The sequence below is a fragment of the Camelina sativa genome, chromosome 6 (assembly GCF_030686135.1).
Source record: "Camelina sativa cultivar CO46 ecotype springtype chromosome 6, ASM3068613v1".
Taxonomy (NCBI): Eukaryota; Viridiplantae; Streptophyta; class Magnoliopsida; order Brassicales; family Brassicaceae; genus Camelina; species Camelina sativa.
Genome location: NC_141885.1, coordinates 17,381,521 through 17,397,143, shown reverse-complemented (window position 1 = coordinate 17,397,143; position 15,623 = coordinate 17,381,521). Strand labels below are relative to the sequence as shown.

General features: G+C 37.5%; 2 protein-coding genes and 1 pseudogene across 2 annotated transcripts; 2 read left to right on the top strand and 1 right to left on the bottom strand.

The window, feature by feature from the left end:
- The first annotated feature begins 1,276 nt into the window (after positions 1–1,276).
- Positions 1,277–2,462, top strand: LOC104791293 (uclacyanin-3-like). Its single transcript, XM_010517141.2, has 2 exons — positions 1,277–1,604; positions 1,767–2,462. Exons 1-2 carry the CDS (start codon positions 1,445–1,447, stop codon positions 2,255–2,257), a joined length of 651 nt encoding a protein of 216 aa, XP_010515443.2. The 5' UTR covers positions 1,277–1,444; the 3' UTR covers positions 2,258–2,462.
- Positions 2,463–3,710: 1,248 nt separating this feature from the next.
- Positions 3,711–4,906, bottom strand: LOC104699051 (putative F-box/LRR-repeat/kelch-repeat protein At1g11620; annotated as a pseudogene).
- Positions 4,907–5,983: 1,077 nt separating this feature from the next.
- Positions 5,984–7,628, top strand: LOC104699050 (BES1/BZR1 homolog protein 1-like). The gene is made up of 2 exons (XM_087453206.1): positions 5,984–6,626; positions 6,707–7,628. The coding sequence occupies exons 1-2, from the start codon at positions 6,375–6,377 to the stop codon at positions 7,295–7,297; spliced, it is 843 nt and encodes a 280-aa protein (XP_087309332.1). The 5' UTR covers positions 5,984–6,374; the 3' UTR covers positions 7,298–7,628.
- Positions 7,629–15,623: the final 7,995 nt, after the last annotated feature.

Genomic DNA, 15,623 nt, shown 5'->3' with positions numbered 1-15,623 from the left:
ATCTGTGTTGAATAGAAAGTTTAAAAATTTTGTAAAGGAAAAACAAATATATAAATTTTTAAAGATGTGTATGTTTAAATTGAAAAGAAATTTTGAAAATTTCACAAAAGAAGAACATATGTATATATTTTTAAAGGTTTCTAAAAAAAACCAAATATATGGATTTCAAAAGATGTGAACATTTGAATAGACACAACTTTACATTCAATAGACACAATTTTTTAGAAAGACGCAACCGTAGAAGTTTCTATCTAAAAATATTTTATGAAAATGTGTAACAAAAAGAAGCAACTGTTCTTCGTATCTATTCAGATTTATGAAAAATATTTGTTGAATATGAAGTTTGAAAATTTTGTAAAAGAAAAACAAATATATAAATTTTCTAAAGATGTGTACCTTTGAATTGAAAAGAAAGTTTGAAAATTTCACAAAAAAAAGAACCTGTATATAGATTTTTTAAGATTTCTCAAAAAAGAAAAAAAATATAGGTTTCTAAAGATGTGAATATTTGAATAGAAACAACTGTTTGCAAGAGACACAACTTTACATTCAACAGACGCAATTTTTTAAAGAGAAGCAACTGTAAAAGTTTCTGTCTAAAAAGAAAAATATATATATATATATATATATATATATATATATATAATATTTTATAAAAATGTATAACGAAGAAATGCAACTGTTTTTCGCAATTTATTTAGATTTATGAATTTTTTTGTTGAATAGGAAGTTTGAAAATTTTGTAAAAGAGAAACAAATATATAAATTTTAAAGATGTACCTTTGAATTGAAAAAAAAAGTATGAAATTTTCACAAAAGAAGAACATATATATAGATTTCTAAAGATGTGAATATTTGAATAGACACAACTGTTTGTAAAAGACACAATTTTAGATTCAACATATGTAATTTTTAAAGAAATGCAACCATATAATTTTTTTATCAAAAAATAAATAAATAAAATATTTTATAAAAAGGTATAACTAAAAGATACAACTGTTCTTCGCATTTATTCATATTGCTATTATTATATAGATTATTTTTTAAAAAATGTTATGGTTTATTTTCTTCTTCTTTTTATTCAACTGGTTAATGTTTATATATTTTTTTCACGTTTGCACATGGTTTAGAAAATGGTTGCGGTGATTGCACATGGATGGAGCTCATCATTAAAAACATAAAATTTTGAAAACAAAAACGAAAGAACTGGTAAACATAATAACAATGAATTTCAAAAATACATTAATAAAGAGCTGACGGAATTGATCAAGCCACCACTGACTTTTTAAAAAATTTAATTTTAAAAACATAATAACTCTCTCTTTTAGTTTAGTCGTTCGTCTTCCCCGTTCTAATAGCCAGTCCTCTCACTTTATAACGCACCACACTATTTTACCTCTTCCTCATATCTCTCTGCATCTATCTTTTTACATTATCTATCTCCATGGGATCAAACTCAGTGGCCGCTCTCTTCCTCTCCCTAGCGTCAGTCCCTTCCATCTTGGCCGTGACATTCCAGGTCGGAGATACTGCTGGTTGGAATAGTGGTGTTGATTACACGACGTGGGCTAGTGGAAAGACTTTCAGAGTCGGTGACACTCTAGGTAGCTAAAACGTTTATCTGGTTACTTGTTTTACAAGAAAAACCTTTGTTTTTTACCTAGCAAATCTAGGTCTATAAATCTTGGTGCAGATCACTTATGTTGCAAGAAACCCATTTCTTGGACTAATAGCAATTAACAAGCTACTGATTTTCTCTTGTACAGAGTTCCAATATGATCCGTCACACTCGGTTTCAGTGGTGGATAAAGCTGGATTCGATAGTTGTGACAGCAGCGGAGAAACACAGAGCTTTTCTGGGGGAGACACTAAGATCGATCTTACAACAGTTGGAACTATGCACTTCTTTTGCCCTAGTCCTGGTCACTGCCTCGGTGGCATGAAACTCGCTGTTCCCGTCCTCCCCACCGCTTCATCTCCGGCAACACCTTCTCCACCGTCTTCGTCTACTCCTTCTCCATCATTTTCCCCTCGCTCTCCGCGTAAACCTAAAATACCGCCTCCAACAGCTTCTCCCCCGGCCAACGGTACGCCAGATTTAGAATCTTTGACTCCTTCACCGTCTCCGTCAACGCCTTCTTTGTCTCCATCGACACCTTCACCCTCTCCATCGCTGCCAAATGCAGCTTCTAAGGGAGTCATTAGCTATGGAGTGATTGGGATGACGATGGTGTTGATGTTCGGTGTTATGAGCTAATATTGGAGACTGAGCTTTTTTTCTCTCGATCTTTTTTTGGTCATGGTCATTGGAATTACTACAACACAACCTCATCTCTTGTTTTTACTAAATTAATTTTCTTTTGATTAAAGTTTTCCTTGTCGTACATAGCGCAGTATTATCATTATTATCTTCTTTTACATTATTGTCGAATATATTATAAATCATATTCCATTTTCATGTATTAATGACATTATAATACTGTAGCTATAACAAAACACACAACAACAAAATTAACAAAAAAAAAAGGAAATACCGAAAAATATGAATATTCCCTTTCTTCCGCTATAATTTTTTTAACAGAACCTTGACCAGGTTTAAATAATTAGCTCTTCAGTTTTCCGGAAAAAAATAGGGGTTTCCGTGATTGTCTTCAAACCGAAACCACGATTCAAGTTATGGACTTTGAGGAGCTAGGCAGAAACTATCCGGGGATGTGGCGGGTTTCACCACGTCCGGACCGACTCTGCATATACAGAGTACCGAGCATGCTCCGTGATTTAAACCCCGGTGCATATACTCCACACATGGTTCTCATTGGGACATTGCACCATTCTCTGAAATATCAGTCTCTCAAGTCCCTCAAAGATATGTCTGGCTCAATATCTCCCAAGTATCTCAATACAGAACTAGTTAAAAGAGAAGTACTTGACAGAATTCACAGACAAACTTCACTCTCTAGGGATGAAGCTTGATGGTTTACAAAACATAATAGAAGAAGACGAGGGTCTCATTAGAGAATGCTACTTTGAGTGCACAACTTGGATCAAGTCAGAAGACTTTATAGATATGGTGCTAAAGGATTCTGTTTTCATACTCATGTAGTCATGTTTCTTTGGATGATGTTAACCAGAAGAAGTCTAGGACCAATGCTGAAATCTGGGGATTCTTTTGTCGATTTCCTTTGTCTTGAAATTAACCACTATCAAGAGAGATCTACTTTTGCTGGAGAACCTACTCCCCTTCTTCATTCTAGATAAGCTTTTCGCTCCCATCGTCCCAAGACTCTTCCCTAACGATATACTTCATGGTCCACTTATGCTTCTTTATTTCAATTTCCAAAAGTCGGTTACATACCACCCAAACTACTTGCATATCACGGATTTTTTGAGAAGTACCCTCGTGGTAACAGTTCCCAAACATAGTCAAGGAAATCAACGAGGTATATCATAAGATAAAATACCATGCACTCAAGCTTAGCTTGTTCAACATATATGTACCACCATATACAGAACTAAGTCGTGCAAAGGCCTATACAAGGAGAAGAGATAGAGAGAAGTCACGGAAAAAAACAAAATCAAGAGATAATCATTTAAAAACTTCAAAAAAAAGTCAAGCAACCAATGCAAAGATCGGAATGACAGAAAAACCTAGGGTCCTCCCAACCCATATATAGAGAAGATAAATATATTAATAGTATGCGGTCCTTGAGAGTAGGAAAAAAAAAAAAAAAAACAACAAGCATGAATAAAAGGAACAAAACACTAGTTGAATCGTTTTTTCCTCCACCGTATCCGAGTTGTGTCTTGCTTGGAAAATCCATGAGGATGAACTAAACTGGGAACGTAGACGCACGTATTTCCGGCAGTTGTGTCATAAACTGTTTGGAACTCGTTGTCTTTAACTCTGAAAATGTTAATATATCTGGCCACCTCGAAATAACAAGACGTGACGAGTGTATCGTCTGTATCAATAAAAAAATTCAGGCAGAAGCGACTACGATGAGGTTCATATAGCAGAGGCAAATGTGGTATATCAACGACCATCAGTATGGTCCAAGGCGTGATCAAATGCCTCACCCATATGCATATCTTCCTTGTTTGATGACATTGCTCTAACAAGGAAAGCCGATTTTCTCGAAAAATCTCTAGCGCGAGAGGATTAACACTCATCAAACCTAAAAGGAAGGTGTCCCAAGGGTTGAAATCTTTCTTTGGAAAAATCAAAGCATTGTATGAAAGCTGTAGAGTCTTCTCGAAGACCAATCCAATAAGAATTCCCTCCAAGAGACACACCCGAGAGTGGTACTCTAAGGTGCCAATCAAAACTGATATGATTAGTTATAACCTTCCACCTATTAGATAAGAATTCGTATACCTCAATCCTTGGAGGTCGATCTCTAGAATTATGAGGACATCGAAACCTTACGATTTTGTAGTTGTGTTGGGTTGGTGATTGGCGGATGAAACCAATACCGTAGGCATCGTCAAACCTATGAAAGTCGCTGCTGCATTTGACCCATCGTGTCACTTTCAGAAATGGATTCCATACCAAAAGCTGGTTCTCCATGACGCACAACAATAGACCAGTGCAGTGAACAATCTTGTACACTCTGACCCTATTGCCAAACTCGTGAACCATTAATCTTTTATTTATAAGGGTAAGGTTTTGGACTGTTAGAGACGGACTGGCCACCGAATTTATCCTATTACGAGCACCTTTGATTATAATCTGATCTTCGCCACATCCGCTATAGTTGTGCATACGAGACGAGTGCTGCTCGAGAAAGGTCTCTTCTACAAGTTGCGTGTTCCACTGCTTGCAGCCACATCTGAATCTTGCAAGAGATTTGTCCGGAACTCTAGACAAGATCTCATCTTCCAAATCGCGTGGAAGCGTCACCTCCATCGTGTAATCTGATAGTCAAGAGTTGGAATATACCATTCTCAGATAAACAGAGCAATTTCGAAGAATTAAGAGTTTAAGAACCAACCTCCTCAAACTCGATTTCCTGACTTAGATCACATGCACAGCTTGTCTCTCCCTTCCCATCTACGGCTGCTATCCATATGATTAGGGTTTTAACTCTTTTTAACTCTGACAACTTCAAAAACAAAATAAAATGCTCATTTGGCTCATTAATATATATGACACCATTATTTTATGGAATCTATATTCTATAACAAACAACATTCCCTAAATTTTCGGGTGCTACAACAACCTAATGATATATTTTTGTAAAAAATATAGTGGTTCTCTTTACGTACTTATGAGCTCTTCGTTTGCTTGAATTAACAAAGAATACCAATTAACGTTTGTGTTTGTTAATGCAAGTAAACGAAGGATTAAAAAACCGGATTAGATAAAATTTAACACTTCATATATAACAAGAAAGAAGATATCATTAGGCACAATGGTCTAATTCTAAACCGAAAATTAAGAAGAACGATCACAGTTTTCGAACCGGTAGGAATTATAATTATTTTAAAAAAAATATATACCATTGTAAATTAATTTCAACAGAAGAAATACAAAAAGATACCGCAAATGTGATCCCCACAGTCACGTGCATTGTAGGGCTCGAAGGCCGAACGGGTCCCCATAATCCCATATAGCTGCCGCTCGAGGTCTCTATGACGCACGTGTGAAGCAAAACAGGGCACACGAATCTCTGGTACGTGAACACACATGATTCCCATGTTGACCTGACTGGAGCGGTAGGTGCTGTCTAGTGGAGACCAGTGAAATCTGAGCCGTTCAAACTTTTAACATCATCGTCAGATCTTATGAAACCACAATTACCGAAGAGGCATCTTTTTTTTTTACTAATCATCTTAATCTATATATTCTCGTCTGCGGCTTGACACATGTTCTCGACCAGTGTACTCGCTGTTTCTGTCCGTTGGATCTACCCTCACAGATTCTCATCTTACGGTGAAAAAAACCAAACTCAAATAAATATATCCTTTTCCACCGAATATTGTCAGATGAACAAAGTTGGTTTTATAAATAATCAAACTTTCCAACTTCAAAGTCAAGCTTTTTAAACAGTAAGCGAGTTCATTTTAGATTCATTCCACATCCTTTTCTTCACTTTTTTTTTCTCCCTTTATATACCAAAATTAGTTACAAACTTAAAAATCATATCATTTTTTTTTTAACTATATATATGGTTTAATTTAGTCCCACAACATACGTAACGATTTCATATAACTTTCTCCATTAAAATTATAGTAGTATAACTTTTGCCTCTTTTTTCTCAAATTCTTTAGTCTTATCTCTCCTCGAGAATTACGCAACCACAAACAAAAACCCATAGATAACTCGGAACTGAAAAGTTAAAAAAAAACGAGAAAGAGGAAGAGAGAGAGAGAGAATGACGGCATCAGGAGGAGGAGGAGGAGGAGGATCGACGGCGGCGACAGGGAGGATGCCGACGTGGAAGGAAAGAGAGAACAACAAGAGGAGAGAGAGAAGAAGAAGAGCGATAGCAGCTAAGATATTCACCGGACTTAGATCTCAGGGCAACTACAAACTCCCTAAACACTGTGACAACAATGAAGTCCTCAAAGCTCTTTGTCTCGAAGCTGGTTGGATCGTCCACGAGGACGGCACCACTTATCGAAAGGTTCCATTTCTAAACTTCAGATTCTCTTTTTTTTTTTTTTTTTTAATTTTCAGACATTGAGCTGATATTTTTTCCGACAGGGTTCTCGACCAATGGAAACAACACCGCCGTGTTCCTCAATCCAACTCAGTCCACAATCATCGGCCTTTCAAAGCCCAATTCCGTCGTATCAGGCTAGCCCATCCTCGTCGTCTTACCCAAGTCCGACCCGGTTTGATCACATTCCAAACCGTTTCGACCCTAATCAATCCTCGACTTATCTTATTCCTTATCTCCAAAACCTAGCTTCGTCCGGAAACCTCGTTCCTCTACGAATTTCCAATAGTGCCCCTGTCACACCACCGCTCTCTTCTCCTAGAGGATCAACTCCGAGACTCCCGAGATGGCAAAGCAGTAATTTTCCACTCTCAGCTCCGTCAAGCCCAACACGGCGTCTCCACCACTACACATCGATTCCAGAATGCGACGAATCTGATGTCTCCACGGTTGATTCGTGTCGATGGGGAAACTTCCAACCGGTTAACGTTTCTCAGACATGTCCTCCGTCGCCGACATTTAACCTCGTTGTCGGAGATGTGTCGGTGAAGCCGTGGGAAGGTGAGAAGATTCACGATGTTGGTATCGATGACTTGGCGCTGACGTTAGGTCACAACACCAAAGGACGCGGCTAAAACTAAAAGTTGAAAAGGGTAACATCGTTATTTAACTATTATTAGGCAGGTTTGGTCCGGTTCGGGTATTGGTTTCTGGTTTACCCGTAGCTAATACAGATTGGTCGTGGTCTTCATGACTAATGTACAGTCTTTATCAATGCTTCTTCATCTCGCAAATCTAATATATGTATTATTTTGTAATGGTGTGAAAAGATGCAAGTGTGTGAAAGTGAGAGGGACCATTCCCATGTGGGTGATGGGGTCATGTGAATGTGATTTTTATCTATCTCTCTCTCTCTAACCACGCGTGACTGTCCAAATTCAATGTGCCTATCTATCATTCATCACACACCAATGTTTTTTTTTTTTTAGTGTTTATCTTTAAGAAATTGAATGGGAAACAAAAAACTAGCTGGTATGAATCTACTGTTGCATGACTTGAGTTTGTTGTTGGTCAGACTCTGTTTTTGCCAAAAACATGACAAGTTGGTTCGTTCATGTGTTCTGTCTCTAAGGATACGGTATCAAATCATATCTCCTATACTATCACGTCATATCTCTTAAATATGTAAAGTGTATATTTGTAATAATGTGTATACCCTAGCTCCTCACTTATATATATACTCTTATTACTACTCAAGAAGAATTATTACATTCTCTATCTCTATATGATATCAAAGCTTCTCTTCTAGACCTAAAACTTTCTTCCTTCCCATTCTCGCCGTTTTCTTCTTTCTTCTTCTTCTCTCCTTTTTCCACCATGTCTTCTAATGGTACGACTGTACCTCAAGTAGCTTCGGCCACTGATGTTGTTCCTCTTACCACCTCTTCTCTTCTTCACATCAACATGACGAATGTCACGAAACTTACCTCCACTAATTACCTTATGTGGAGCCGCCAAGTTAATGCCCTCCTTGATGGCTACAATCTTGGCCACTTTCTTGATGTTGAGGCCGATAAGCCGGATCCCACGGTCACGACTGCCGGATCCACTGTTCCCAATCCTGCTTTTGCTGTGTGGACGCGCCAAGACAAACTCATTTACAGTGCTCTCCTTGGTGCCATCTCTTTTGCTGTGCAACCTCTCCTCTCTCTTGCCTCCACATCTGCAGACCTATGGACAACCCTGCGCTCTACCTACGCCAAACCTAGCTGTGGTCACATTCTGCAATTGAAACATCAAATAACCGAATGGAGAAAGGGAAATCGTACTATTGACGACTATGTCCAAGGGTTAACGATGCGGTTCGATCAGCTTGCTCTGCTTGGGAAACCTGAGGATCATGAGGACCAGATCCGCTTTATTCCCAAAGGTCTTCCTGAAGACTACAAGACCATTGTTGATCAAACTGAAGGCCGTGATGTGGCACCCTCGATTCCGGAACTTCACAAAAAACTTCTCAATCGTGAAGCTACTCTTCTTACATCGAGTAATGTTGTTCTGTTCCCATTACTGCAAACTATGTCAACAACCATCAGCGCTCCAAGCCTTCCCATTCACGGCAACATAACCATAACCAAAGCTGGTCTTCTAACACCAACAGTGGCCAACACCGTGGCTCCAACCCTTACCTTGGCAAATGTCAGATTTGCGGTACTCAAGGTCATTCCGCTAGGCGTTGTCCTCAGTTTCAGTCCTCACTGGCTCAACGACCACTTTTTCCCACTCCTCGTGCCAACATTGCGCAGTCCTCTACTCCTTGGTTCATGGACTCTGGTGCAACGCACCATATTACGTCCGACTTAGCCAATCTCTCCCTTCATCAACCTTACACTGGCGGTGAAAAAGTCCTTGTTCGTGATGCAACCGGTCTCCCCATTCTTCACACGGGGTCAACTTCTCTTCCCTCACTGAAACGTCACTTGTTACTTACTAAAGTTATTCATGTCCCTAATATTCAAAAGAACTTAATCTCTGTCTATCGGCTGTGCAATGCGAATAATGTATCTGTTGAATTCTTTCCGTAGGATCTCAGCTCGGAGGCCCGGTTGCTCATAGGACGGACTATGGATGAACTCTGCGAGTGGCCAATCCCATCGACAGTCGCAGCTGCTTATTTTGCTACACCAACAGTAAAAGCGTCTGTTTCAGATTGGCACTCGAGACTTGGCCACCCCTCTCTTCCTATTTTAAAAACTGTTATTTCAAACTTTTCTCTCCCTCTCTCCGACTCTGCTTCAAAAACTTTTGCTTGTCTTGATTGTCACTCCAATAAAAGTCACAAGTTGGCGTTTGCTCAAACTATTATTTTTTCTTCTCTTCTCTTGGAGTATCTGTTTATGGATCTCTGGACCTCTCCCATAATTTATGTCGATAACTTCAAACATTACCTCATCATTTTGGATCACTTCACTCGATACACTTGGTTTTACCCTCTCAAACTAAAATCCGATGTCAAAACCACTTTCATTTGTTTCAAAGCCTTAGTCGAAAATCGTTTCAACACTAGAATAGGCACCCTCTTTTTGGACAATGGTGGTGAGTTCATTGCGCTTCGTGATGTTCTCTCCACTTCCGGTATCCAACACATGACCACTCCTCCCCATACACCCAAACACAATGGCTTATCTGAACGCCGACATCGACACATCTTCGAAACCGGTCTCTCCCTTCTCCACCATGCCAAAATTCCAAACACATATTGGTCCTATGCCTTTGCAACTGCGGTTTATTTGATCAATCGCATGCCCACTCCCGTTCTCTCTCTTGTTTCTCCATATCTCCAGTTATTTTCCACCGAACCAAATTACTCCAAGCTCAAAATCTTTGGGTGTCTTTGTTTTCCTTAGCTACGCCTAGATCGCTCTCATAAACTTGAATCTCGCTCAAGCCCATGTGTTTTCTTAGGATACTCTCTCACCCAAAGTGCTTTCCTCTGTCTTGATCCCTCTACACAACGTCTTTATGTTTCCCGGCATTTGCAGTTTGTGGAAACTTCCTTTCCCTTCACCCAGCTGACTTCAAAACCCTCTGCTCCGGCGGTATCGAACACTTGGACTCCGCCGCTTTCACTGATTCCTATCTCTGCTGCTCCACTCGTCGAGGCTCCTCCTTCGGAAACTGCGGTCCCCGACTCTGGTTCTTCACCAAAATTACCACCGACAGAGGTTGCTTCACCTTCTCCATCCCAATCATCAACCTCGACAGCCGCGGCTACACCATCCTCGTCACCTCCACTATCGGACTCCTCACACAATAATCAGGATTCCCCCATCGTCTCCACCAATGATCCTCCTACCGCATCTTCTTCTCCGTCTCACTCCGTCGTAACAGAACGCCATGTGTCCTCGTCATCAGAAAGTAACATGGATTCTCAGCCCAGGCCCAATACAGAGACAGTCCCAATAACTCATTCTGGATCCACAACATCTCAGTCTGCGAATTCCAGCCCATCGCACACGACATCTTCGTCCTCGACAGCACAGCCACCGCCACCGGATTCGAACGTTCACCCAATGATGACTCGTGCAAAACATGAGATTGTGAAACCCAACACGAAGTATGCACTCGCCATTGCCACCATTGACGTCGAACCAAAAACAGTGATTCAAGCCCTTGCCGACGACAAATGGCGGAATGCCATGTCCGATGAGTTCAATGGACAACTCCGACGTTTCACGTGGTCTCTGGCTCTGCCGGCTCCTCACCAGAACGTTATTGACACTAACTGGATCTTCAAGCTCAAATACTTACCTGATGGATCGGTTGATGGGTACAAGGCGCGTCTTGTGGCGCGCAGCTACAACCAGCGAAAAGGTATTGATTACAACGAAACGTTCAGTCCAGTTATTAAATCTACCACGATTCAGATTGTTCTTCAGTCAGCGGTTGCGTGTGACTGGCCTATCAAGCAGCTCGATGTGAACCAAGCCTTTGTGCAAGGGACATTAGAGGAGGAGGTTTACTTACTAAAGTTCTTCATGTCTTATCTCCTACACTATCAAGTCATATCTCCTAAATATGTAAAGTGTATATTTGTAATAATGTGTATACCCTAGCTCCTCACTTGTATATATACTCTTACTACTACTCAATAAGAATCATCACATTCTCTATCTCTATACTGTCTCCCTCTATACACATCTAAACGGAAATTTTGTAGAAAGTTTGAACGAGACTCTTGACATTTTTTAAGAAGTATTTGTTTTTGTGGATAGTTTGTGTATGAGACATTTTAATTTTCACTTTTGATTTATTTTTTAGTCATTGAATAATGGTATCTTAGTTTTTTTTTATTTATTTTTATGAAGATTTATAATTTTTGGCTTGGTTTTGTTAGTATGTTCTGATTGTACCTTACTCAAGTATATATAAATTTGTCAACAATTATATTTTATATTTTATTTTCTCTTTTTCATAAAAATGTCATTTTAATACATTTCACACAAATTATATTAAAAATAATAATATATGTGTGTTTTACACTAATAAGTGTGAATTTTATAAGTTTATGGAAAATAGCTTTGAATTAAGAATAATATAAAAAACTTAGTGTAAAAAGCATATTAAAATAATATATATATTTTTGTTATAAACTTATTAAAAGTATATATAGTAAAACTCTTTGTAAAATGAAAATACTTTTTTAGACTTTTTTGTGAAAGGAGTACGTGAAGAAAATTGAAACGAATATGTTTTTTTTTCACAGTGAAACGAATATTTATTTTTTGTAGTCGTTTTCTTATTGCTTTATTTAAACAATTTTGGTTCTTCACATGAGTTTAAGACATGTCCATTTCATTTGGATATTCATATTTTTATTTTAACAATGGGCAGTGTGTTATGTCTTAGAATTTAATTTCAACTAGATTTGGACCCGTGCTATAGCACGGGTTAGAAAACATATTATTTCAAATATTATAAATGTAATTGTTTATAATATTATTTGGATGTAACTCAAGCCATAAATTTTTATGGTAAATATCACTCATGTAAGTCTTATAGTGTTAATATCTTTTAAAACATATTTAGTTTTTAATTTTGTTTGATGCTTTGTTGTTTTTTTTTAAACTACAACATTGGAATTCTTGGTTTAATTTCTACAACATTGAAATTCATTTTATTTATATTACACTTTTTATACAACATTGAAGTACAAAAAGTGCTTTAGCACGGATCATATTCTAGATTAAGACCCGTGCTAGAGCAAGGGTTGAAATTCATTTTATATATATTGTAATTTTATATATAATATAATTTATGTGATTGTTTTTAAAAGTTTTTTTAAATAAAACATTATGGAATAAAATCATATGCTAAATATGATGACTTGAAAAAGACACTTATTTTGTAAGTTTTATATTATTAATGATTCAAGATAAGTACCCGTGCTATAACATTGGTTAATTTTATTTTATAAATTTTTTTGAATATTTTATATTTTAAAATAAATTTTAATATGTTGTATTAGTTTATGTATGTGTAGTTATTTCAACAATGTATATTCTACATCATGACTTAAATGTCACCACCAGTAGGTTATTGGTGCGCCAGGGTTCGAGGAACGCTTGGCGCACCAATAACCTACTGGTGGATGTGGATATCCACTGATGGGTTAGGATCGATGCCCTGCAGGGCCAGCTTGGAGTCCGTTTGGGCGCTAGCGGTGAGCTAGTGGGGTCCACGGACGGTCCGTTGAGGCAGCTAGCGGTGGGCTAGTGGGGTCCGCGGGACGGGTTGTCACAGTTAATATTTTCTATAAATTACGGATTATTACCAAAAAGCCATTATGAAAAATTAATGAAATTTCAAAATCAACGTATTCGTGTAAGAATACTTTTCACCCGTGAATTATGTGAACATGGTAAAAATATATATATATAAAATGTTACAATTTTTGGAAATATATATTTTTTGTGTGATATAAAAATCAAATTTTTATATTTATGGTTAATAGAGTAACTATAACAATTTTTCATAATCTAATAAAATTACTCATTTTAAATATATTATGATTTTTTTTTGGTACTAAGTTTATTTATAATGATAAGGATTATTGTGTCATTCCTTTTTAATAGCACATAGATTAATGTACAATTAAAACGTATATTCCTATTCGGTTATCAATATTTCCATTTTTTAATGAATGTATATTCCTATTCGTTTTTTTAATATCAATAGTTATTGGGAATTAAGTTTTTTTTAATGAGTTGGAGATAATTCAGGGGTAATATATTTCTTTTTATAATCATTTATAATAACTATTGAAAGCTTGTTATTTAAATTATTATGGTAATAATACTAGTATAAAAAATAACATTTTTTATATGATTTTGTTAAGAAGTTATATGTTCTTTATTTTTATTTTACTTTATATGTTTTATAGCCTTTTTAGAATATTTTACTTATATTGATTTTGAGAAATCAATATAAAATATAACTTCGACTTGTATATAATTATTGATAGTAAAATTTTGACTTAAAATAATATGTAATTATTTAATTAGTTTTAATATGTGATATTTAAATTTGTGTAGATATAATGGCATGTTAATTGTGACATATCGAATTATTATTCAGTTAATTGTTTTTTTTTGAAAATATAGTGGCAAATTAATGTAATTAAGTAGAAAATTTAAGGGTTTTTTGCTAAATGTGTCTCGAGCTCTCTGGCGGCAACACATCAGTTTTTTCAAGAGAGTGCTTCTCTATTAATATATATGAGATTACAGATATATTAGGCTTTCAAACTAGATATAATTTGGACCTATGTTTGTCCTAAAAAGCTTATTACAGATTATTGCTAAAAAGCCTATTTAGTTTTACTAATGCTCCTCGATTTAATTTGTTACTGGATATATATTTGCTCCATGATTTATGGTTAATGTGTATCCTATATATAACCTATTTTTATGCATTTGTAATCATTTATTAAAAATATAAAGTATACAAAAACTAAGTCGTGTATTTCCCTTTTTATTAAAAGGGGATGGGCTCAAACATGTAATCGTATAGTATGACGTGAATAAGCCGAAAGGTTTTTTTCTAAAATAAATTCTTAATGGGTTTTGCACAAGAGAGTTGTAAAGAGAGTTGGGTAATCGGTAAGAGCCGAACACAATCAATAAGACAACATAGCATAGATTTGGTCCATTTTTTCTTTCTGGTACAGTTAATCACCACAGGACAAACTAACTAGACCAACTAATCAATTATTCTTTTGCCATCAAGGCTTACAATCTATGCGCACAAACTGCCGAAGCCAGTAGAAGACACAAACTGCCATCAGTATTATATTCTCCGAATATCTCCTCTCCCAATCCAGCTTTATCTTCATACACGACAGTGACACGTCAGCTACGCCTCCTAGTCACACCTCACTCATCCGTTCCCTGGTACAACTTCCTGTGTTCTCACAACTCCTTGTTCCAACAGTGCTCTGCTACTGCAACTGCATCTTCAATATCCCCCTTTTTGACTCAGGTTGATAACCAAGCAACTGCTGCATCCATCCCTGAAAAACAAAAGACACACAGAGACACAAGGCACAACACAGAACAATAGAAACCCAAATCCAACAAAAAGGACCAACGCCTGGTTCAAACTTATTACAACCAAACAAAACAGAAACAGGTCAATGACCAGCAAGTTCAAAAAACAACATGGGAAACAAAAAAAAACACCCACTCCCCCACAACAACAAAATCCTGCTCCCCCACAAAAGCCACACCCCTTCAATCATCAGACTCCGAATCCTCATCTCCCCCTGCTTGGTTAGCATACATGAGTCAAAAACAGACGAAAGGAGGAATTAACAAACGATTGGGACAAGAGAATTCTTACCTGCAGCAAAGGCTCTTGCAAAATGCGAATAGCCCGATGCATGGCTTTGCGTTCAGCTGCCGAATCAGACTTAACCGGCACCTGTGACGATTCAGGTCGCTTGTTCTTTGCAACAGCCTTGCGTGGAGATGGTTGACACTCAACAACAACCGGATGCTGGGCCTGAAGCAGCTGGTAGATCAAACTGGGAAACGGTAACCGGAACGTTGACTGAGCTTGCAGACCAAGCTGAAGGATCTGATCATAAACCAATCGACCAAAATCGAAAGGTATTTGATGCATGATCATGTAGATGATCATCGCCCTACCTGTAGATATGTAACCATGATTGGAAGTAGGGGACCAGTTGCTGCAATAGAGCTTGTGCAGCTCCTTGATTGTTGAGTTGCGGACAACCGCAGGGACCAACTGCTTACACTGTTTCACCTTCCCATCCAACAGGAACAAGGCCAAATCCTCCTCCAGAATTGCTGCAGTCCGTTGTCGTTGCTCACGCAGATCCACCGATTTGAGCCCAAACAACGCATTGATTCGAGCAGGCGAGAAGTCGTACACCCAGTC